Here is a 24,988-nt window from a genome sequence, read left to right as displayed (position 1 = left end):
GCATAAGAACAGTAGATTTGCCATAGGGACAGCAACCATAGAAAAGTGTCCTGCATCTTCCGTATCCACTTCTCTGTTTCCCATCCTGGAAAATCATCCGAGTGGTTCCTCTCTTGGTTTTCCACATGACTAAACCCCACGGGTCTCAGTTAATCATGCTTGGGCCCGCCTGGCTGCCTCTCAGTTCCTCCAGGGCCTGAAGAGCCCTGCAGGGTGCAGACCCGGGCATACCGCCCACCTCCTCTCTTCCTTCCCCCTCACACCCACGCCAAGGAGGGGCCTCACCAGGGACCTGGCCGAGTGTGGGGCCAGCCCGGGGTCTCCGGACCTCACAGCATGGAAGGGTCCTTCCGACTCCTGGCCTGCTTGGTGTGCATCGTCCCAATGGGTGAGTTTCCCACTATTCTCTCCAGCGCGTTTTCAGAAGAGATTAGGTGCTCACAAACTTGGAGCGACAGTCCTCTCCCTGCACTCAGGGCAGCTGGGTTGCCAGGGCCTCCAGGCCTGTGGGAAGGGAGAGCTGCACTTTGGGAGGCTGTGGTGACAGAAGCCATAACGCTAAGTCCAGGCTTTGCCTTGGGTTCTGGGGACTTGAGGCAGTGCCGGGCTCCTCTGGGCTTCAGTATCCCCACCTGTAGAAAGGTCGCCTACCCTACCCTTTGCTGTGAGGAGCCAGGGGGCATAATGGGCCAGCTCTGGGGAAGACAGGCTCTAGGTGGTGTTGTCATCCAAGCGCTATGCATCTTAATGGGCTCCCCCTGGGAAAGCAGGGAAAGCACATGGCTGATTGGGGCTAAGGGTGGCACCTTCTTGTGGGCAGTAGCCAAGTGATCGAGGGTACCCTTCTGCCCAGCAGGAACCCCAAGAAGGGAGGCTTGAGCAACAGCATCACTTCACTTAAGGTCACTTAGCTCAAGGAGTTGGTGTCCCTGGAAACAGCGTGTCTCAAAAAGTGGTCATAGATCATCTGCATCAGAATCCCAGCGGAAGGCAAACCTCTGTTAAAATGCACATTCTTCAGCTCTGCTCTGCAGAATCAGAAAATGTCAGGAGGAGGGCCCAGGAACCTGCATTTTCAACCATCTTCTTGGGTGATTCTGATGCAAGATTCAGTCGAGGGCCACTGGGATAAGTGACAAAGGCATCCTCATGTCCCCACTGTCCAGGCCCCAGTCTTCTCCTCTACCCCACTCGGGCTGAGACATCCCTCTTGTGAAGATGTCCCTGGACTCAGCATCCAGGCCTCTCTGTGTACAGCCCCTGGCCACTGATATCATGGTGCTCCAAGCTGTTAGTCAATCTTCCTTAGCTGGAGTCCTGTCTCCACGACTGGATCATAAACTCCCACTCCTGGGCCCCTCTGTCCTTTCTCTCTAGCTTTCAGCACTCAGCAGAGTCCTATTTGGGGCTGATTTGAATAGTAACAGCAAGTACCTCTTATTAAGGGCTGGGCACTTTAAGTATTGGGCTTCCCTGTGGCTCAGCTGGTAAAGAATCCACCTGCAATACCGGAGACCTGGGTTGGGAAGATCCCCTGGAGAAGGGAAAGTCTACCCACGCCAGTATTCTGGCCTGGGGAATTCCATGGACTGTATAGTCCGTGGGGTCACAAAGAGTCAGACACGACTGAGTGACTTTCAGTCATTCACTCGCTTTAAGTATTAATAGTCATTCAAGTAAGCATCATAATCCTATGAGAAAGGAACTATTACATTCTCTCTTCACAGATGAGAAAATTGAAGCACAGAGGGGTTCAGTGAGTGGTGCAGGGTGAAGCCGGGATTTGCTCTTGGGGATGTGCGCCTCAATCTGGGACCACACCACCAGCTCCCACACCACACTGTCCACGGTCCCACCCATAAAGCCCTGTGGTGGTGGCTGATAGGGGAGGGGCTTTCTTTGGCCAAGTTGACCCAATTCAGACATCTTTCTGGATGATTTAGGGCTGGATCCCACACAGAGGATGGGGCTGGAGGAGGTGACCCTCCCCAGGCCTAGGGGCAGACGGGAGAGTGGGTCAGAGAAGCACTGAAGCTTGGCTCTGCTATTTGCCAGCTGGATGGCTCTGGGCATGCTTAATCATTTCAGTTGTGTCTGACTCTTTGCGACCCTATGAACTGCAGTCTGCCAGGCTCCTCGGTCCATGGGATTCTCCAGGTAAGATCACTGGAGTGGGTTGCCATGCCCTCCACAAGGGGGTTTTCCGGACCAAGGGATGGAACCCGCGTCTCTGGCGTCTCCTGCAGGGGCAGGCGGGTTCTTTACCACTAGCGCCACCTGCAGGTTGCCTAACTTATCTGAGCCTCATTGAACTGGGGTGGGAGTTTATGATCCAGTCGGGCGCTGTGAAGGAGAATCCGGTCATGGGTGGAAGGCCCCCAGCACAGTCCTAGCGCTCGGCAGCTGGTTGGTTAAGCGGCAGTGAAATGTTGCTCAAGTCAAATAGCTTCCAGGGCTGTTTTGTTTGGGATTTTTTTTTTTTCCTCCTCCAAGAGTCAGCAGCAATGAATCAGACAAAAAAGACAAAAAAAAAAAAAAAGAAAGAAAACTTGGAGGAAGCATGAGCAGTCACATGCTGAAGTACAAAACTCAAACCGCACAAATGCTCCAGCTGTGTGTCACAATTCTTCAGGGAGGCTGGGCATCCGTGGGCGCCATGGCAGCTGGCCCAGGGAGGGGACTCCCTCTTCTCGTGGCCGGCAGCTGCTTCCTGCTTGAAACTGGGAGGTCGTGAATTCTGGGGGAGCAGCGTCTCGCTGCCTGAAACCCCTCTGAGGCCGTTCACCCAGGAGCCTCTCTGCAAGCTGGAGGGCCTGGAAGAGGCCAGAGCTCAAACAGCCTGAGGGCAGGGAGACCCCAGGCCACCGTCCTGTCCTGTCTGTCACACCTCTGAGCGAGCACAGGACCCTGGTCTGGCCTTCCGCAAAAGTGAAGTGGGCGGAATTCATGCAGGAAACATCCCCCTCTCCCATTTTCTGGGCCTTCTCCCTCATTCTGGCGCCCCCTACCTGCACCTGGTGCCCTGGGGCAACCCCTCATCCCCTGGGGGCCCACACCACACACTCTCTTTTGTCTTTCCTTTCTGTCTTCCCACAGATCTGCTTTTAGAAAGCGGGCGATGTCAGGGCACATGAGAGGTGGTGGGAAGAGCGGTGGTCTGGGAGCTCCGGCCACTTGGTGACCTCGGACAAGACCTCCGTTGGTCCCCAAATCTCTGATGACTGGTGCAGTGACCACAGTGTTGTCAACCTGAAGGACCATCATGCTGGGCCTTTGATGGCAGCTCATTTCCTCTTCACCACACCCGCAAAGTGAAGACCCTTGTCCCTGTTTTCAGGGATGCTCAAGGAGGTCAGGGGACTTCTGGGTGTCAGAGCCTGGATGAGACCTGGAGTCTCCCGAGGGCCAGGCTTGCCCTCGACACTGCCTACACCTGTGTGCATGGGTGGTGAGCCTGAGGCAAAGCTTGGGACTCAGAGGAACTTACTTTGCTAGCTCTAAACTCCTGCAGAAAAACAAACTGGAAAGGCAAGACGATTTGCACAGTCACCCAAGGTTATGGGGGTTTATTTGGGACGTGGGGAAAGGTCAGGGACTGCTGTCATGGGCCCAGGAAGAAATGAAGATTGGATGAGCCAGGACACTTCCTCTGTCCCTGGTGGCTACTGTGGCCAGCAGCTGGGACCGAGAAGTCCTGCCCCCGGAGGAGGAGGGGTGTAGGAGTGGGAGCACGGCAGGGACGACTGAATCAGAACTCCCAAGAGCAACATCGTGTGATGGACACTGGCCCCAGGGCAGGCTCCACTCAGGGCTCTGCATCTCCATCAGCTCAGCGAGAGGATCCAGATCCACAACCACGCAGCCAGAGAGGCAAGGGTTAAAGGGGAAACCGGACAACCGAGGGCAGAGGGGAACAGTCAGGCCTTTCAACAGCTCATTTGTTCCTTTACCTCCCCGTCCCTGGAACCTGCGGGGTCTGCTTCTCAGTGGAGGATGGACTCCTGTTTCTGCTCCCTCCTCCCCCCTCTGGTCTCCATCCTTTTCTCACTTTTTCTTGGCTGATAAACTGTCTGGACTGCTACGTGCAGGCCCAGAAGGCAGAATTATTGAGAACAAACTGCAGGGCAGGAAGGAATCCGAAAAGTGAGAATGGGGTGTTCAGGTTCTGCAGATGTCTCCATTGCCGAGTCCCTGTCCCACCCTGGCACCCCTGGCACAGGGCTTTGGAAGTTGATACTCAGCGCTGCAGCCCCCAACCTCTCTCAGTGAGCATCATCACCTTGGGGAGACGGGAACAACTCAGAAAGCTTAGTAAGTGGCTGTGCGGGACCATCAAACATGGGCGCCTCTTTCTGAGTAGCTGAATTTGCTGGATAACTAATAGCTTGTTTTAAAATACCTAAAGTCTCTCAATTAATTTTCCATTGCCATATTTCTAAAATGCTTACTAGACATCTTCATCATTTTTATCAAGATATCATTTTCCGACATAGACTTAGATTTAAAAGTCTCCTTAGTAAACATCTATAGATGTCATTTCACAGATGAGCCCACTGAAGCCAGAGCTACGAGGATTCACCTAAAGTCACAAAGTCACAGCCAGTCTAGCCAGGGCTATAGCCCCAGACAGAGCCTGAGACCCCATCTGAGGAGCACACCTCTCATGGCAATGACCCTTCCAAGGTGACTCAGGTCATGGCCCTGAGCATCTGTTCCACCAGCCTGCTGTGGGGAGTGATGCCTCAGGCCCTCTGCACTTACTCATCCTCTGAAGGGTCCCATTTGTGCTGCACTTGGATCATTTCCATCCCAAGTCATCACATTATTTTTTCCGAACCCTCCTCCCTGACAGAAAGCTGATTATCATCCCTAGCTGCTTTCAGTGGACCTACAAACACAAGTCACTTTCTAGCTTTTCAATCTGTTATTTCCTTAGGCTGGGAAGCTAATTAAACAAACTTGTTAGAATTGTAAGTAAACGAAAAACAAACAGTGGCTGAGCCAGTCTAAACACACTGAGGAGGCAACTGATTGGTTTGGTAACTGTATCCCCAACACCCGCAGAGGGTTAAGCACCTGATGGACCCTCAATAAGCATCTATTGTGTGAAAAAATACATGAATCTCAGGTTAGCTAAGGGCAAGGCCTGTGCTATTGCATGCCTAAGGTGTTGAGTTGAGCCACAGATCACTATCTGTGGCTGGAGTGTGTGCAGTGTCTGGAGCCAAAACAATCCCCCCACTGCGCTGCTAGAGTTTTCTGCCCAGAGTCCTCCTTCCCACCACTGGAAAGCACCGCCCCCTGCTCCCTCCTGGTCCCAGTCTGTTTGCAGAGCTAGTGAAGGAGGGAACTAGCATTGCTGAGCATTCGCTGAGTGACAGCAGTATTCCAGTGGCCTTCATGGGTGACTTCATTCCACCCTCAATCTTATGAGCAAAGTACCATGTTCCCCATTTTGCATCAGAGGAGCCTGAGACTTGGGACATTAAGCAACGGATACCGCCCAAAGATCTCCCTGTAAGTGGATCGGCCTAGAATAGTGCCAGGGACAGACTGGGTCCTCCAGACAAGTGAGAATGTCATCCGCCTTCAGCTATACTAGAGCCGGAGTGCTCTTCACCGTACCCCGTGGCCCACCATTGAGGGGAGGCATTTCGGGCAATAGGAAGAATTCAGGCCTCCTGTTGACGCTCGGAGGTTGACAGAGATGAGGCAGAGAGAGTAGAGACCCTCCCTATAAAAGAGGCTGTGGTTCCAGCTCAGGGGCCATCCCTGCCCTGTCCTAAGAGATATGCAGAAGCTTCGAGAAAGAATGGTAAATGTCATGGGAACTGGGGAGCTTGGATTCCTGCCAAAGCAAATGCATTTGCTCCCTGGGTAATTCCTGTTGGGACTTCCCTCACCTCGAGTCCCCTGGGTGGACTCATCCAACAGTGAGTCCCCGTGCAGCTTCTTGGAAGCCCACACAGCAGGTTAACTGTCACACCTGGTGAACGGGCCTCTGTGTGCCCTCTCTCCTCCTAGAGCAGAACTCACTCCAAGAGGGAAGGGCCCTGGCCAATCACACACCAGGATGCTCCCAACCCAGGCTGCCATTCTCAGGCAGACAGAGTCCAGGGACACGACCCACCTGTAGTCAAAATTCAGCCTCTGTACACCGGTGTTGGATTAACTCTTGGGAACAGAGTTTGGGGTGAAGTAGAAAGAAATAGCTTTATTACTTTGCCAGGCAAAGGGCTAATGCTCTCAACACTGCCTTTTGGACACTGGGAAGAACATGGGCCTCCTGGTGAGCTAAACTGTATGTCCTGCCCAGGAAGGGTAGTGAGCGATCATATAATATTCAAGGAGAAGGGTGTGATGGGCTCATGGACATTCTTCTGATTGGTTGCTGGTGACGTAATTGGGAGTCAGTGTCATTTTCTGGTTTCAATTAGTCTGGGGTCTATGCCCTTGTGGGCTGCATACAGTTAACTTCTACCTGGTGGGAGTTTCAGTATCTGCAAAACAGCTAAAGGACATGCACAAAATATCATCTATAGTCCTTGTACAGGTGTGTTAAATCGCTCTGCTGCTGCTAAGTTGCTTCGGTCATGTCCGACTGTGCGACCCCATAGACGGCAGCCCACCAGGCTCCCCCGTCCCTGGGATTCTCCAGGCAAGAACACTGGAGTGGGTTGCCATTTCCTTCTCCAATGCATGAAAGAGAAAAGTGAAGGTGAAGTCGCTCAGTCGTGTCCAACTCTTTGCAACCCCATGGACTGTACCCTGCCAGGCTCCTCAGTCCATGGGATTCTCCAGGCAAGAATACTGGAGTGGGTTGCCATGCCCTCCTCCAGGAGATCTTCCAGACTCAGAGATCAAATCCACGTTTCTTCCATCTCCTGCATTGGCAGGCAAGTTCTTTACCGCTAGCGCCACCTAGGAAGCCCCATAGTCCTTGAGGAAGAACTAAAGGTCCTTGACTTTGTTTATTGGCTAAAGTATTATTGTTTTATCGTGCGTGATTGTTTTCCTTTCTTTTTGCATTTTCCCTTCTCTGATGAAGTTTATTCTTTGTCTAAGGTTTTTCTACAGACAAGGCAGGTGGAAGACATGGGTGGGGGTCTGTCCTGTGGAGGCCTCATAGGGTCCTGCTCAGTAACACTTCAAGGGGAAGACTTGACTCTGCCTGGTTGGTCAAGTGACCTGGCCGAGTCTCTCGGCTCTCTGAGCCTCAGATCTCCTTCTCCAAAGGGGAGCCAATAACAGTACCCCATTCATGGATTGCTGAGCTTATGAAATAAAGTTCGCAATGTCTCCCCCCAAGCCCCCAGAGCACATGTACTCTGGCCCCCTTATCCTCTCACATCTGCGTCCTCTATGCTGATGTCCGTACTCCATTTTGCCCTTTGCCTAGAATGCCTGCAGCCTACCTCAAACCCCACTCCTTTCCCAAGGCTCTTCCAAAGTGGCAGCTCCTCTCTCATGGGGCCTCCAATCAACCGCCTCCATCGACCCTTCCTGCCAACCTCGGCTCCCTCCCTTCTGCTCTCTCACAGCGATTCAAGTCAACATCAGCTACTATGTGGCAGGTGCATGTTGGGCTACAGCCGCACAAATACGACCCCCACCCATGGTCCCTGCCCTCCAGGAGCCCCTGGGTGCCTGGACAAAAGATGCAGTTGAGTTCTGGGGCATGGAGAAAGGGGCACCAGACCCAGGCTTGGGGCTCAAAGAAAGTCTCCCACTGTAGGATGACTCAGCGAGGTCTGGGGACAAGTAGGAGGGAGCTGGTGAGTGAAAGGGCCTGCCCCATGTTCAGACAAGAGAGATCACTGTTCGTGTCCCTCCTGGCAGGCTTTAGTGTAACTATGAGTTCACAGACCTGCCACCCTTTCTGAGCTGTGAGCTCCAATAGGCTGATAAATTATTCTCTTGTTCTTTGTAGCCCCAGCTCTGGTCCCAGTGCCTGACTTTGAGAGGGGATGTGTCCAGAGCAACATCAAACAATCCCTGGGAAATCGATGCCTGGCATGATGCCTGTGAGAGGCGGGAGGTCAGAGGAGGCTGAGGTCACAGAGGGTGGGAGCACAGCAAAACTGAGGCAGGGGCTAAGCCTCGAGACTGGGACATGCTTTCTGCAGCTGGAAGTACTGAATGAACAAGCAAACCTTCAGAAAGTTTTCTCAAATTTGAAACTAGGCCCTCTGATTATTAACTGGGCATACAAGCTCTTACTAGGAATAGATGAGGAACCTGGCTGGGGTTCAAAAGCATATTTCCACTTGTCCAGAAGAAAGGAGATTCGTCTTAGAAACAGACTGTGTGGAAAAAAAAAAATGTGGTTTTATTTCACTGCAAGCTTGGCGCGATCCCAAAGTGAGGTTTTATGTGAGACACAGCTCACACAACCCAATTTGTACCCAACTCTGCCTGGCCCAGCACATGTGGAGGCCCCAGGGTCAGGACACTACACTGCAGGGAGAGTACCAAGCTGCCAGTGAGGATGGAGAGGGGCAGGTGAAGGGCTGGGACATCTGCCAGAGAGGACAAGGCTTATGGGTCCAGGAGAGCCATGATGGGATCTGGGGAGGGCCATCACGGAGAGGGGAGGAGAAGGCTCCAGACAGCGACAGTGAGGAGCAGGAGACATTGGTTCTGGGAATGTTGCTTTCCTTGGATAAGGCCCGAGTTTCTATGCCCTTAATACACTAGAGTGCAGCAGAGGAATCACGCAGTCCTGAGCCTGAATGCCCAGGAGGAGTGCCCTGTCCTGTACATTATTCATAGATAGGATGGGTTCCCTGGAGGATGGTCTGCCAGCTGTGAGTTGAGGGGATTCCCGCCCAAGATACAAGTTGGGCTACTGCCAAGAGCAAAGAGCACTGGACTTGGAATCATGTGATGTGATGTATGTGAAAGAACTTGGCAAATTGCAAAGCCCTTTGGAAATACAGGGGCTGCTATATTATTCCCTGTAGAGATCCCTGCACCCAGGCACCAGCAACTCAGCCTGCCCCCTCCTTGAGGAGGCACCCCTTGGTCTGAGCCTCCCAGCACTGACACCCATCGGCCCACCCGGTTCACCCCTCTCCCAAAGAAGCACACATCTGCAACAACAGAGGCAGTGAGCGACCTCCAGCGCTCCCTAAGCTGCAGCAGAGTACGGCTTGCAGACCTTAGCTCAACCACACTTCGGAGGCCCACGACATGGGAGATGAGGAAACCTGAGCCCAAAAGCACTGCGCCTCTTGGTCTCTCAGCTCCCTGTCTGGACACTGGCCTATTGGAAAGCCCACTTGGGTGAAACTGGAGTACAGAGGAACCTCAGTCACCAACTCAATGCATCAGCTTCAAAACATACCACCCCCTCCCAAGGCCTCCATTGCCCCTCTGTAAATGAGAATGTTGCTGTCCTTGGAGAAGGCCCGAGTTTCTATGCCCTTAGTGGTGGCTCAGTCTGTCTGCAATGCAGGAGACCCGGGTTCGATCCCTGGGTTGGAAAGATCCCCTGGAGAAGGAAATGGCAGCCCACTCCAATATTCTTGCCTGGAAAATCCCATGGATGGCGGAGCCTGGTAGGCTTCTGTCCATGGGGTCCTAAAGAGTCGGACATGACTGAGTGACTTCGCTTCACTTTAGTGCATTAAAGTGCAGCAGAGGAGTCAGGCAGTCGGGAGTCTGAACATCAGCTTTGCCTCATCCCAGTAGGCAACTACTTAATCTGTGCCCTGGTTTATTAACATGTAACCTGGGGCTAACTCTTCTTACCTCTAGGATCACTTGTGAGGACTAAAAGAGATACCACTGGGAACTTGCTCAACACAGAGATGAACAGTAAGTGTCTTTACTATTATCATCATCAGGTGGGGGGGGTTGGGGGGGGGAAGTATTACGGACACAGTGTAACCACAGGATCCCCGAGGTTTTCTGAAGCAGGGCAGGTTTGATGGAGAAGAGGATGGGAACACTGGGCCCGTCGGTGAGGTGGGACCGCCCTGAGTGAAGCAAACAGTCCCAGGGGGGAAGCGGGGATGGAGAGAGGGAAGCGGGAGGGGCAAGGGAGGATCCAGGCACCTAGAAAGTCACGGGGGTCAAGGTCCTGGGAGATGCCCCTGGAGTCCTGGGATGGGTTTCCAGCCTCCCCCTCCTCCTCCGCAACTCGCGAAGGGAGGAGGGCGCTTCCTGTGCCCCGGGGGGTTCTAGGCCACTCGGGATGCGGGTAGGGTAGACGCACGCGCCCGCGCTGCCCGCCCGCCCGCCTGCCCGCAGGTGCGCCCGCGCAGCGCTGGTCCATGCAGGTGCCGGCCGAGGTGAGCGCGACGGCGGGCGAGGCCGCGGTGCTGCCCTGCACCTTCACGCACCCGCACCGCCACTACGACGGGCCGCTCACGGCCATCTGGCGCGCGGGCGAGCCGTTCGCCGGCCCGCAGGTGTTCCGCTGCGCCGCGGCGCGCGGCAGCGAGCTGTGCCAGACGGCGCTCAGCCTACACGGCCGCTTCCGGCTGCTCGGCAACCCGCGCCGCAACGACCTGTCGCTGCGCATCGAGCGCCTGGCGCTGGCCGACGACGGCCGCTACTTCTGCCGCGTCGAGTTCGCGGGCGACGTCCACGACCGCTACGAAAGCCGCCAGGGCGTCCGGCTCCGCGTGACAGGTGAGCGCGCTGCCCGACTTCGCTCGCCGCGTGCCGCGGGGCTCTCGGTGCGGGGTCTGGGCTGGGATCCGAGGGGTTACAACGGGCCACACCCCTTCCTGTAGAGCAGGGTGCTCCCACACCTGGAAGGGCCACAAGTCCCCAGGTAACTGGTTCAAAGGCCGCGGAATCCTGGCCCCGGGACGGGCTGGGTGGAGCCTGGGATGGGTGCTGCAATGAAGCTGGTAGAGAGTGAGTGTGCCCCAACAGCCCTGAGACTAGCGGGGAGAAAAACGAAGAACAAGGACTGCAGCGGGCCGTGTGCACTGAAGGGGGCACAGGGAGCCCACCACGTGCCCAGCACTTCTCTAGACCCTGAGGTTTAAGGATGGGGGGCCAGGATCCTAGTAGGGTGATTCTCAAGCCTGGTTAGCTCTGGAATGACTTAAGGAGCTTTTTTTTTTTTTTTTTTTTAATCTGAGACCCCCGCTGTGGGGGACCCAAGCGTTCTGGGTTTAGTTTGGCTCTGCCAGGAACCACTCATGTGCCCTTGGGCTGGCTGGGCAGCCTCTCTGACCGCACTTCAGTTTCCTCGGACTTGTCCGCCTCAGTCTCACGGATTCGGTGAATCCGTCTCCACTCGAGATGTCAGTGAGGCTGTCTGGGGAGTGCCCTTGAAATCTCTCCAGCAGACCGCCCCCCTCCGCCCCACGCCGCCCTGATCCTGCGGCTGCTTGCTGCATGCCATCGCTTCAGTCGCCTCCCACTCTTTGAGACCCCGACCCACCAGGCTCCTCTGTCCATAGGATTCTCTAGGGAAGAATAGAGTGGGTTGCCATTCCATTCTCCAGGGGATCTACCGGACCCAGGGATCGAACCCTCTTCTGTTTTGTCTCCTGCATTCACAAGTGGGTTCTTTACCACTAGTGCCATCTGGGGAGGCCCCAATCATGCGCTATCACGTAGTAATGACGTTTAGAAAGCACTTGCCCAGGCACCCCACATGAATTAACTTGTCAGATCTTCCCCAGAACCTCATAAAATAAGTGATCCCCATTTTACACGTGAAGAAACTAAGGCCCAGAGCGATGGAATAACTTGCCAAAGGCCACACCTGTTGTGGGAACCCAGAAGCCCTGCCGCCCGGAGCGCCTCTTCCTTCCTCTCATATCCTATCCTCGCTCCCTCCTCCAACCCTCTCCGCGAAGGGGACAGGGAGGGCTGCCCCTTGCCCTTTCCTTTGCCCGCCGCTGCTCTGACCGCGCTTTGCTTTCTCCCGGGTCCTCTTTCGGCCGCCGCCCGCAGCCGCCCCTCGGATCGTCAACATCTCTGTGCTGCCAGGCCCGGGGCACGCCTTCCACGCACTCTGCACAGCTGAAGGGGAGCCACCGCCCGCCCTAGCCTGGTCCGGCCCGGCCCTGGGCAACGGCTCGGCCGCCACGCGGAGCCCAGGTCATGATCACGGCCACCAGGTGACCGCCGAGCTGCCCGCGCTGGCCCACGACGGCCGCTACACGTGTACGGCCTCCAACAGCCTGGGCCGCGCCGAAGCCAGCGTCTACTTGTTTCGTTTCCATGGCGCCTCCAGGGCCTCGGCGACCGCCCTCCTGCTCGGCGCGCTCGGCCTCAAAGCGCTGCTGCTGCTCAGCGTTCTGGGCGTTCGGGCCGCTGCCCAGCATCGCCTAGGTGGGTGCGACCCTGGGCCAGGATGGGTGCTCAGGGCAAGTGGGGCTCTCCTCCAGGCTGACCACCGGGCCTGACACAACTGGAACTTCATTAATGCACCTGTGCGTCTCCTCCTCCCTGGTCAAGCCCAGGACGTACCAGCCAGCGTGAGCCAATTTTACCATCAGGAAGCTGAGGCCAGAGAGGTTAGGGAACTTGCCTCCAGCCTAGAGTCACAGAGATACAGACTCACCCTTTTGCCAAGTGCCCCATCATCCGGAAGGGCCCTGACCACACACAGGCTTTCCCAAATAGCACCATTTCATTCATTAGGTTGCAGCAGCATCCCAAGCACCAACTACATGCTGCATAGGTCCTGGAAATATACAGAAATGAATATAACATGGTGCCCTGCCCTTGAATGGGATGCTGAGAAGTAAGCAGATAAATGCAGTCTGCAGAGAGAAGTGCAGTCAACCCAGGTACTGCAGAGGCCCAGAGGCCTCTCTCTGATGGGGCATCGGGACAGGAGCCAGGCGGCAAGGCTGTGCACAGTAAAGGGAGGCTAAACCGAAAGCTGTAAGCAGCTGGGAGCTGGGAGAACAAGGAGCTAGCTGTGTTCCTAGCAGAGGGAGCAGCATCTATCCAAGCGTGGAAGCTTGAACTAGCAAGCCATCTTCAGAGAGCTGTGGTCACCCCTCCCTACTCTCACTAAGCTGGATCGGAGATTTGTTCTGTGCCCCAGAGAAGGGGCTTCCTGAGCCTCTCAGCTCACCTAAGTGAGTAGCACCAGCCTCAGACTCTCCCGGGATGAAATCCAAAATTTGCCACAGTTGCCTTGGCTGCCATCTTTGCTGGGCCACACTGGCTTTCTCGCAGGGTCTTCAAACCCAACAAGAATTCTGTGCTTCAGGGGCCTCAGAAAAGCAGGTCTCCCTGCTAGGTGTGCTCCTCACTCCCCGTCTTCCTAGGTAACTGTCATCTTTCAGGTTACTCCTTCACATTCTGCTGGCTAGCTTGTCTCCCTCCAGACCACTCTCTTATGGTGGGGTGGGATGGGCAGCAGGGCTTGGAGCCCAGAGGCCACCACGCAGATTCATGCCTCCTTTCTCTCTGTTCCTCACACAGAGCACCCAGTCACCTCGGACTCTCCGCCAAGGTAAGCGAGCTAGCCCACCCCCACCTTGCCCCTCTTTGGTTCCCACTGGCAAAGAGGTATGGGCTTCTCAGGCAGAGTGGCGCAAGAAGAAACAATGGACAACAGGCTGGGGTGGGGGTTCTAGCCCTTCTCAGTGTCAAGGCTCTCCCTGCTGCCCCCTGAAGCTCCCGCTCCTTCACTCCGCCAAGGCTGACCAGCGAGACCAGGTCACGCTTACCTGCTTCTGCACTCCCGTCCCACCACGTTCCCAGCACTAACTTTGGGCCTTGCACTGGCCTGTCTCCCAGGCCAGCTGCTTGGTGTCCATGCTGTTGAAGGTCATTTTTCTGTGTCTGCCTTATCTCTGCACCTAGAGGTATCCCTGAAGACGGTATTTTTCCTCTCGTAGTGCCCAGTGTTCTAGAATAGATCCACACAAAAGCCACCATAGGGCAATCATTGTCTCAGACACCCTGCTGAGTGAAGGCTTTGCAAGCAAAATGTCAGTAGAGGTACTGAGGGCTTAGTTGAGGGCCCACAGACCTAAAAGGTAGCAAGTGTGGACCTTACCCCTTCTTGGTGTCTGTCCAAGTGAAGGCCCATATTGAAGAACAAACGCTTCCTGGGAGGCAAGAAGCCGGTGACAGCCGTTTAGGACCCCTTAAACAAGCCTAGACACTCCTATAGCTCCGCTCCACCTGGGCCTGGGGGCTGGGAGAGCCGCACCGCCAACCCAGAACCCTCTCTGCAGATGTCCACTCAGCAGTCCCGCACATTCTAGAATACCTGTGCAAAGTCCCTTTTCTTTACTAACTTACTATTGCACCAGGGCATCTAAATCAGAAAGCTGACCACTGCTCAAAATATCAGTTGATCCCTATCATGTACTGGGCACTGTTTTGGATGCTAAAAGTAAAGCAAAAATCCTCCATCTCAGAGAACTCACACTTGAATGTGGAGAATTTTAATAAATACCTAAACAAGAGATCTTAGATTATACAATAAGAGCTGTGGGGGGAAAAAATGGACAAGGTGATAGAGCAAAGCCCCAGGAGAGGGAGGTGCCACTGCGTTGTGGCTGCTTCAGACCCGTCATCCTGTCTGAGGACAGCGAGAGATGGGAGGCAGGCACCCATACGGGCAGGTAAGGGTGCTGGCGGCAACCGGGAGGCAAAGGCTCAGGCATGACCCAGGGAGGGGGCGGGGAATGCAGGCAGGCTGCAGGATTTACCCTGGGTGCGATGGGAAGTCGGTGAGTGGTTTAAGTAGGCGAATGGCCCCATCTGAACAGGAGTGGAGGCAGGAGACCTGGGAGGGCTGTTGATCAGGACTGTGGCTGGCTCGGTTGCTTGGCTGAAGGTGGCAGCAGAGAGGGTGGGGAGTTGGGGCAGAGGCAGGGCTGGCTGGAGGCCTGCTGGGCAGCATGAGCAAAGGAGGGAGCCAGCAGTTCTGGAGCTGAAAGCCTGGTGCCGCTTACAGAGCTGAAGACGGGGAGAGAAGAAGGGTGGTGGAGAGCCCCAGGTGGGCATGTAGGCATGTAGGGCATGGGGCATGTAGGTCTGAGAGGCCCAGGAGGATATCCCGGAAGTCAGGAAAGCATCTGGAGCTCAGGAGGCCTGGCCTGGAGGTGGGTTTTGAAGCCACAGACTATATCCCTTTGAGAAGACAGAGACTCTGATCTGGGACGCTGTCGCCTGGGTGTCCCTTCCCTGGTCTGCAAGTTCTGCTGCTGCCCAGCCTCCAACCTTCACTTGGTCTCCAGACCCTGTTGGATGTAGGCCCCTGACGCCCATCTCACCCCCTCTTCCACCCTTTCCTGGGCTGGGGTTTGGGCAGTCAGAGACCTCTCCTGTTTGGGTGGTCAGCCAACTTTCTCCTGCCCACAGGCCCCAGACTCAGGAGTCCAATTATGAGAATTTGAACCAGATGAGCCCTCGGGGCCCACCAGCAGCTGTGTGTTCACCGTGAGGAGCCTATTGGCCACCCCCATCCACTGGTCACCACGAGGAACAAAGGCCAACAGGAGGCTTGGCTGGGACGGCCCTTCCTGGCTCCCGGGCACTTTGACAGCCCCAGCCTGGCGACACCCCGAGGAGGTCAGGACCATGCTCACAGAGGCTCAGAGGTCTCCCATGTGGACTTCTGTCTTCGAGCCCCAGCAATATTTCTCTCTAGGGGGCAGCAGTTTGAAAGTGTGTGTATGTGTATATGTGTACGTGTGTGCACAGGAACCCAAGTGTGACCCTTCTGGAAAGCTCTTTTCACCTTTTCTTAGAACAGAGCAAAGCAGGCAGGACACTGGTCAGAGGGGTCTCCAGGCCCCAGCTCCATCTGGGTTCTGTCACTGACTTGCTATGCGGGCCAAGGCACTTTTTCGCTTCTCTGTTGAACTTGTCCACTATCGAACACGGACAGTATTATTCTTCCCTCCCAGCTTAGGGGCTATCAGGGTCTGAGCACAGAGTGGATGTGGAAGGGCTTTGGGCAGTACAAGGCCATCCACAGATGTAAGCAGGGTTACAGGCTCCTCCTTGCAGAGCCGCCTTGGACAAGCGTAGCTGCCTCCCCGGCCCCGCTGAAAGTGAGGAGTCCAGAGAGCAAGCCCAGGGCTGGGCCATGCCACCCTGCAGTCCCAGGAACATTGAATCAGCAACGAGGAGAAGTCCGATGTTCCTGCACCCTGAGGTCTCCTTTGCGACTGTCTCACTCTGCCCACCTCTCACCCCATCAGCTGCTCTGCCCTGCCTTCAGCTGGGACCTCTGGGAAGAGGAGACAAAACAGCCATCACCTCAAAGCATATGAAAATTCACTGCCCTTAAGGACCACAAGCCGGGAGGTGTGAGGACCAGTCTGGGCCGCAGTGGGTCTGTGGGTAAAGCAGCCGCAGCTCTGACCTGCCTCCGCCTGCTTCTTCCCTGGATGTGCACTGGCCAGAAGTCACGGGAGTTTCCCACCTGTGCAAAGTGCTGCCAGGCTGCCTCCGGGCCACGGCCATCCATCTTCACGTTGGATCATTTTAGCTCCTGCAGTCCTTGGGGACAGGTTGAGGGGCGGGCCATGCTTGGGACTGGACAATCTAGCAAGAGAAAAGGGCCATAGAGATCGGGGACGCAAGAGGCAGTGGGAACACTCTTTCTTTCCTCCAGAACTTTTCCAGAAGCTGCAGTGGTAGCTGGGGTCCTTTCTGATGCTTTCTGCAGAGACGGCGCAAAGGCTGAAGGGTCTTCACAAGTTAACAAGCAAGGCGGGGGGGTTAGGAGGCTCCTCCCCTCCTCCTGGAGCCATCGCCAGAGTAAAAGGGTGACGGCAGCTTATGGTTAACTCAGGATCCATTGGGAAACTGTCTGACTTGTTCACAGGTCAGAGGAGGTGGCATCCGTAACTCGCTGGGCAGGGATACTTTGGGACACCTCCACAGAGAGTCCCGTGTCACCAGGGAAGGACACGGGGTGGTGTGTCTGTCTTAGAGCATCTGCCTGGTCTTTGAGGCTCGTTTCACAGCCAAGAAAAAAGTGATAGGAATTATATCATAGGCATTGTTTTGTGCTAGCAGCTGGGCCAGTGTTTGGGGATATAGAAGTGAGCAAGGCTGGGCTAGGTCATGCTGCATTAACAAACCCCAGTCACAGTGACTAGAACAGTTAGGTTTCTTCCCTTCAAAGCTGACTGCTTGGCACAGATCATAAGAGGCTGTGTGCATTTTACTTACTCAGGAACCCAGGCTCCCAGGGGCCCACCCTCTCTAATGTGCATTGCTGGGTTGGATCAAAAGAAAGCTCCAGAAAGTCTTCCACTTGGGATCATAGTTCATTGGCCAGAACTAGCCAGTGGGGAGGTCCCAGGGGGCCTCCAGGGGCTGGGCAGTGGGACCCTTCACCATATCTAGAAGGAGGGAAGCTGGAGCCTTTGGGAACAGCCATGAAAATTATACAGGGGGACTCTAGGGGTTCTCATGCTAGTGAGCAACACAGACCAGTAAGCGGGAATCACGTCTGCTGGGGGTTCTATTGGAGCACCTAAAAGGGGTGACTGACCCAGTCTTACTGGAGGAGGGGATGTGGAGATGGTACACGTTGGCCATGTAAATGGGGGAGAATGGAGATTGGGAGGTAAGGGGAAAAAAAAACAAAAGGGACATTCTGGGCGAAGGCCAGGAGGTAAGCGTGCTGTCTAAGCAGTGGAAAGTTGCTGGAGCACCGGGCAGAGGCAGTGTGTCTGGAGCCGAGGCGGCAGCATGGAGGCTCCCGGGCACGGCGGGTGCTGCCCCAGCAAGAATGAGCAGCTGAGCCTGGGTTTCTACCTTCGGACCTTAGGCTGTCAGAGCACCATTCTCCCGATGGGTTCCAAGGATCACCTGCATCAGGGACACCTGGGGAGCTTGTTCAACTCTTCGTTCTCAGCACCCCCTGGACCACCCAAATCATAGGGTCTATGAGGGCAGGCTCTATAGAAAAAATATCCAGGGGATTTTGGCCCTAACTTTGTAATATGATTATTTTCAAACATACACACACACAACTGAACAAGCTAGATGATCACCCAGATACCCACTACATACATTCAACACTTCCTAACATTTTGCCATATTAGTTTAATGCACGTGTGTGTCTGTGTGTGTGTGCACGCATGTGTATTTGGCTGAACCATTCAAGAGTAAATTGCGGAAATCACAGTACTTGACCCTTAAATATCTCAGCTGTGTTTCCTGATAACAAGTGCTCTCTCCTCCATAACCTAAAGGCCATTATCACTTTTGAGAAAATTAACAATTACTTAATAATATTGTTGTATCACCCACATTCATATTTCTCCAATTGTCCTTTTTTAGCTTGTCTCCAACAAGTTGACTCCAGGTGATTTTTAGGCGAGATGACTGGAGACTCCCTCTGAGTCAGCCCACTTGTCAGGGTGCTGGGTGCCCCCAGTGATCCTCCCTGCAGTGTTTGGGCTTGGAGGAGGACTTCCCGTGGGCTGGGGCAGCAGTCTTCCTCTCTGCTGCAGGGCTTCAGACACAGAGATGGACCAGGGGAGGCCCAGTGAGGAGGGAGAGCCCAGGCAGCCTCCTGCCCAGTCTCCAATTAAAGCATCTGCTAAGGGCAGAGGGGAGGGTGGTGAGGGGTCTTGACCATCCCCAGACCCCCTTGCCTGCCCAGAAGGCTGGTGGTCCTGCAGCTCTCTCAAAGCACCAAGACACTGTCAATGGTGAGCAAGGAGCAAGCAGTGGGCAGTGGGCTCGGTCAGCAGTGTCCTAGAGCCTGAGAAGTGACCCAGAGATGTGATGTTTCAAAGACAGCACTTGGCAGGGTGGTGCAGGGCACAGCACTCTCTGCTCCTGGCCACCTGCCAGGCTGCTCCTGGAGGTGGGCAGCAGAAGGAAGGGTCCCACAGGTGCCCACCCAGGTCTGCCAAGAGCACCGCACACCTTCTCTGCCTTCAAGGAGCTATTAATAATATCCTAAATCTTAAATTGAGATGTAGTTACATGAGAAATAATACCCACGAGATAATGTACAATGAAGGTAGGCCTGCCTTGGGACAGAAGTGCCACTGAGTGGGGCTGAGTTTTCACCTATGTACATATGCCTCTTGCCAGACTGGACAGCAAAGCCAGGTGAGGGTAGGCCTCAGCCAGTCACAGGGCCCTCAGGCCGTGGAGAACTTGTAGACCATGAGCTGGGGTCTTGGGCTTTGTCCCGCCTCCAGCCTGGCACTTAGGTCTAGTCCCACGCCCTCCATAATAATAGCTCCTCATTCTCTGGGACCCCCTGTGGTCCTCAACCTCCCTTCCCTTGCATGATCCCTTGTAGTTCTCACTAAAAACCTAGGAGACAGGCAAGGCTGCAGGTATCCTGTACACCTTCTCCTTCCCAGGTTCTCGTGTGTCTTTCCTCCTCTCCTGTGCCCCTTCTTCTTTGTCATATTTTATGAGCTAAATGGAGAAAACACAGTCTTCCAGTGCAAAGATTCAGAATTACTTGGGGTTGGAGTTCTCTGGTTTTCCCAGGTTTGGGCCCCCAGACCTTCATCTTCCAGCCTCTGTCCCCAAGTCCCACGTGTGAGTGAACTCAGAAGGGTCCCAGGGCTGAAGACTTCCCCGAGAGCGCCCGTCGGAGACACCTCCACCAGAGGCTGCTGGGTCTGATCTCAGGTGGAGGGGAAAGGTGGGGTGGGGAAGGGGAAGGAAGGAGGGTGAGAAGTTAGATGGAGGGGTCTTAAGAAAGATTAAAGAGGACGTGTCAGGGAGCTGGTCAACCAGAGCAGATTCCAAAAGAAATCTGGTCCAAGCCACAAACTTAGGCTATGAAAAATGTGGTGTTCGGGAGAGAGGCTGGGTTGGTCCCTTGGACCAACACACCAGGAACGTGGCTCTGTTTCCTACAAGGGTTTAGGCTAGCAGAGGAAGACCAGGAGGGAAGAGGTCCGTCTTCAGAAGAGTGGCAGGTTTCGGAGGAAGATCTTGGCTCCCTCAGTCTCTAATTTTCACTTGCCCCTTGGTGACGTGGGCTGCCTCCACCTTCATTTCTCTGGGCCTTCCCCAGCGATGATAGTCTAGAGATAGGTAACCTGATTCCTATAGCAGAAAGCATGACAACTTGCCTCTAAGCCACCTTTAAAAATCCTGTGGTTCTGTCTGGAGAGGGAAGCCAAACCCAGACAAAGGGCACAAGGGGTGGGGAGACACAGGGCATCATCCTGGCTGTCTTTGTTGTTCAGGCACTAAGATGTGTCCTACTCTTTGTGACCCCATGGACTGCAGCACGCTGGGCTTCCCTGTCCATCACTATCTCCTGGAGTTTGCTCAAACTCATGTCCATTGAGTGGGTGATGCCATCTAACCATCTTATCCTCTGTCGTCCCCTTCTCCTCCCGCCTTCAATCCTTCTCAGCATCAGGGTCTTTTCCATTGGGTCAGCTCTTCCCATCAGGTGGCCAAAGTATTGGAGCTTCAACTTCAGCATCAGTCCTCCCAGTGAATATTCAGAGTTGATTTCCTTTAGGATTGACTGGTTTGATTCATTGTCAGTCAGTCCCTTGATTGACAAGAGACTCTCAAGAGTCTTCTTCAGCACCATGGTTGGAAAGCATCGGTTCTTTGGCTCTTATCCTTCTTTATGGTCCAACTTTCACATCCATATATGACTGCTGGAAAAACCATAGCTTTGACTAGACAGACCTTTGTTGGAAAATTGACATCTCTGCTTTTTAATATACTGTCTAGATTTGTCATAGCTTTTCTTCCAAGGAGCAAACATCTTTTAATTTCATGGCTGCAGTCACCATCCACAGTGACTTTGGAGCCCAAGAAAATAAACTCTGTCACTGTTTCCAATTTTTCCCCCTCTATTTGCCATGGAGTGATGGGACCAAACGCCATGATCTTAGTTTCTTGAATCTTGAGTTTTAAGCCAGCTTTTTCACCCCTCTTTCACCTTCATTAAGAGGCTCTTTAGTTTCTCTTTGCTTTCTGCCATTAGAGTGGTATCATCTGCATATCTGAGGTTACTGACATTTCTTCCAGCAAGCTTCCAACCTGTGCTTCATCCAGCCCAGCATTTGTCATGATGTACTCTGCATAGAAGTTAAATAAGTAGGGTGACAATATACAGCTTTGACATACTCCTTTCCCAATTTGGAACTAGTTCATTGTTCCATGTCTGGTTCTAACTGTTGCTTCTTGACCCATATACAAGTTTCTCAGGAGGCAGATAAGGTGGTCTGGTATTCCCAACTCTTTAAGAATTTTCTACAGTTTTTTGTGATCTACACAGTCAAAGGCCTTAACCTAGTCAATGAAGAAGTAATGTTTTTCTGGAACTCCCTTGCTTTTTCTATGCTCCAACAGATGTTGGACATTTGATCTCTGGTTCCTCTGCTTTTGCTAAATCCAGCTTGTACATCTGGAAGTTTTCCATTCATGGATTATTGAAGCTTAGCTTGAAGGATTTTGAGCATTACCTTGCTTGCATGTGAAATGAGTGCATTCTTTGGCATTGCCTTTCTTTGGGATTGGAATGAAAACTGACCTTTTTCAGTTTGTTGTGGCCACTGCTGAGTTTTCCAAATTTGCTGGCATATTGAGTGCAGCACTTTAACAGCACCATCTATCTTTTAGGATTTGAAATAGCTCAGCTGGAATTCCATCACCTCTACTACCTTTGTTTGTAGTGATGCTTCCTAAGGCCCACTTGACTTCACACTCCAGGATGTCTGGCTCTAGGTGAGTGATCACACCCTCATGGTTATCCAGGTCATTAAGACATTTTTGTATACTTCTTCTGTGTATTCTTGCCACCTCTTAATATCTTCTGCTTCTGTTAAGTCCATACCATTTCTGTCCTTTATTGTGCCCATCTTTGCATCAAATGTTCCTTTGGTATCTCTAATTTTCTTCAAGGGATCTCTGCTGCTGCTGCTGCTGCTGCTGCTTCTAAGTCGCTTCAGTCATGTCCGACTCTGTGCAACCCCACAGATGGCAGCCCACCAGGCTCCCCTGTCCCTGAGATTCTCCAGGCAAGAACACTGGAGTGGGTTGCATTTCCTTCTCCAATGCAGGAAAGTGAAAAGTGAAAGTGAAGTCGCTCAGTCGTGTCCAACTCTTAGCGACCCCATGGACTGCAGCCTACCAGGTTCCTCTGCCCATGGGATTTTCCAGGCAAGAGTACTAGAGTGGGTTGCCATTGCCTTCACCTTATTTCTTTACATTGTTCACTTAAGGCTTTCTTATCTCTCCTTGCTATTCTTTGAAACTCTGCATTCAAATGGGTATATCTTTCCTTTTCTCCTTTGCCTTTCACTTCTTTTCTCAGCTATTTGTAAGGCCTCCTCAGACAACCATTTTGCCATTTTACATTTCTTTTTCTTGGGGATGATTTTGATCACCACCTCCTTTATAATGTCACAAACCTCCATCCATAGTTCTTCAGGCACTCTGTTCAAATCTAATCCCTTGACTCTATTTGTCACTTCCACAGTATAATCATAAGGGATTTGATTTAGGTCATATCTAAATGGCCTAATGGTTTTCTCTACTTTCTTCATTTAAGTCTGAATTTGGCAATAATAGTTCATGATATGAGCCAAAGTCAACTCCTGGTCTTGTTTTTGTTGACTGTGTAGAGCTTCTGCATCTTCAGCTGCAAATAATATTATCAATCTGATTTCAGTATTTACCATCTGGTGATATCCATGTGTAGAATTGTCTCTTGTGTTGTTAGAAGAGGGTGTTTGTTATGACCAGTGTGTTTTCTTGGCAAAGAAACTGTTAGCCTTTTGCCCTGCTTCATTTTGCATTCCAAGGCCAAACTTGTCTTTTACTCCAGGTGTCTCTTGACTTCCTACTTTTGCATTCCAGTCCCCTATGGTGAAAAGGACATATTTTTTTGGTGTTTGTTAATTCCTGAAGTTCTTGTAGGTCTTCATAGAACCGTTTAACTTCAGCTTCTTTGGCATTAGTGGTTGGGGCAGACTTGGATTACTATGATGTTCAATGGTTTGCCTTGGAAATGAACCGAGATCATTCTGTCCTTTTTGGGATTGCATCCACATACTGCATTTTGGACTCTCTTGTTGATTGTGAGGGCTACTCCTTTTTGTCTAAGAGATTCTTGCCCACAGTAGTAGATATAATGGTCATCTGAGTTAAACTCACCCATTCCCGTCCATTTTAGTTCACTGATTCGTAAAATGTCGACGTTCACTCCTGCCATCTCCTGTTGGGAAATCCGAAATCAAAAGTGCAGGCCTTCCCACCTGACTTTGGCTCATCCAAGAAGAGTCTAAAAGCAATGGAAATGAAAGCTAAGGAAGAACTCCCTAGCATTCTGATATAAAGTGATTTCTGGAGCGGGTGTGAACATGCTCAGGTTACTCTGCCCTCCCTGGCAGCTTGGTTCCCTCTCTGGGGCCTCCCACCCCCACCCAGGAGCTCAGGTGGTGGGAGCCTTTGCACAGTTTCACGTGCTTTCTCTGACCCGGTCACAAACGCATTACAGACCTCGGAGCTCGCCCCAACTTTCTTGGGCTCCTCTGTCTACTCCAATTCTTAAACCCCCAAGTCTTAAGTTCTCTTTGAAACTAGAGCCCTCAGCCATTGTGGTGAAATGTCCACCCATGATAAGTTTTCTAATTACACATTTTTCTTTTTATGATTTCCAGCTGAAAAGACCTGCCAACCAACTTGCCAAAAATGAGACATCTGCCACATGTAAATTAAATTTGAATCATTTATTTGCAGAATTATACTTAACCAGTTCTCATTTCTTCATGTCTCATCATTATATAAGAAAAAAACTCATCCTTTGTACAAGCATGTAAAATGTCAACAATAAGTAAATATTACACATTTAATGACCAAAATAAGCTGTGGTTTTTCAAGGGCACACTTGGCATGTGGGAAGGAAAAAAGTTGAGCACACTTAAGAAGTATTTGCTGCCACTTGAGGAAATTAAGTCACCAGAAGGAAAATAAATCCTAACCCTCGTGCTCAGGAGATATTACATATGTACATTAAAAAATAAAACTTTTAATGAAAACATTCCTTAGTGGTTTCATTATCCCAAAATAGTCAGTAGTTTTATTTTTTCAAGTTATTGTTATCAGAAATCAAACCGATTATTTACCAGAGTCACCAGGGAAACCCTATCTAGACTGAAGCAAACATCAAGCACAGCCTCTACAGGACACATGATGCGTCTATCATGCCAGAGGGTCAGTCATCATGGACCAGGATCATCACAGACCAGAACTAGGTAGGTATTAGCACCTGGCTAGAAGCCAAGAACTTTATCCAGCACCTCCCAGAAACAAATGGAAGATCACAGGAGGAGACTTTTTCTTTTTTAAGCAACACACTTTGCCCATTATACTCTCCATTTTGCTTAATAAGACAAAATTAACTGAGCAGAATAGTTTTCAGTTCAAATTTAAATTATATTAATAGTTATCTCAAAGTAAGCTGTAACAGTCCAAAATGTAGGAGATAGCTTTGAAGGGTAAGTGCAAAGCGCCTTATTGTTGGACGTATCATGCAGGCCAGTGATGAGACCAGTCTTCGGCAGCAACTGATGATAAACCAAGCTCTGGAGCTTGACTCAGCGATGATTGAATGTGCCAACCAGAGGGCACAGCTGCTGAGCCGATGCTGCCCACATGTCCAGGGGAGCAAGCGGTGCTGCTGGACCCACACTAGTGTTAGGCCAACCCCCAAGGCAGATGCCAGTCTTAGTGCACAAAACCTGAGGTGGCACACGCTCCTGCAGGTGGTGCCAGCTTATGCATGTGCTCTGGGCATCTCATGTGTCTCACCTGAGTCCTGCCCCTGCTAGTCCTGGGCATGTGTGCTCAGTCACTCAGTCGTGTCTGACTCCTTGTGACCCCATGGACTGTAGCCCTCCAGGCTCCTCTGTCCATGGAATTCTCCAGGCAAGAAGGCTGGAGTGGGCTGCCATTTCCTCCTCCAGGGGATCTCCGAACCCAGGGAATGAACCAGTGTCTCTTACATCTCCTGCACTGGCAGGCAGGCTCTTTACCACTAGCACCACCTGAGCTCCTGTATTCCCGGGCATGG

At 52.5% G+C, this 24,988-nt stretch overlaps 1 protein-coding gene across 2 annotated transcripts; it reads left to right on the top strand.

Annotated features, from left to right (window-relative positions):
- Nucleotides 1-200: 200 nt before the first annotated feature.
- Nucleotides 201-23,680, top strand: SIGLEC15 (sialic acid binding Ig like lectin 15). Of its 2 annotated transcripts, none has more exons than XM_045164035.1 (6): nucleotides 201-388; nucleotides 9,760-9,819; nucleotides 10,255-10,638; nucleotides 11,923-12,303; nucleotides 13,411-13,441; nucleotides 23,577-23,680. In XM_045164035.1, exons 1-6 carry the CDS (start codon nucleotides 337-339, stop codon nucleotides 23,578-23,580), a joined length of 912 nt encoding a protein of 303 aa, XP_045019970.1. In that variant the 5' UTR covers nucleotides 201-336; the 3' UTR covers nucleotides 23,581-23,680. The 2 variants fall into 2 exon arrangements, with proteins under 2 accessions (XP_045019970.1, XP_006075347.3); XM_006075285.4 differs by lacking the exon at nucleotides 23,577-23,680 and adding an exon at nucleotides 15,307-20,242.
- The last annotated feature ends 1,308 nt before the right edge of the window (nucleotides 23,681-24,988 follow it).

The sequence above is a fragment of the Bubalus bubalis genome, chromosome 22, assembly GCF_019923935.1.
Source record: "Bubalus bubalis isolate 160015118507 breed Murrah chromosome 22, NDDB_SH_1, whole genome shotgun sequence".
Taxonomy (NCBI): Eukaryota; Metazoa; Chordata; class Mammalia; order Artiodactyla; family Bovidae; genus Bubalus; species Bubalus bubalis.
The sequence above is the reverse complement of the archived record's forward strand: the minus strand, read 5'-3'. Positions and strand labels throughout refer to the sequence as shown.

Bases quoted from the DNA above. Each gene is read 5' to 3' on its own strand.
- SIGLEC15 (XM_006075285.4), top strand. From the start codon at position 337: ATGGAAGGGTCCTTCCGACTCCTGGCCTGCTTGGTGTGCATCGTCCCA. The intron at 389-9,759 runs GTGAGTTTCCCA...TCTTACCTCTAG, and splicing joins GGTGTGCATCGTCCCAATGG to GATCACTTGTGAGGACTAAA. The intron at 10,639-11,922 runs GTGAGCGCGCTG...CGCCGCCCGCAG, and splicing joins CGTCCGGCTCCGCGTGACAG to CCGCCCCTCGGATCGTCAAC.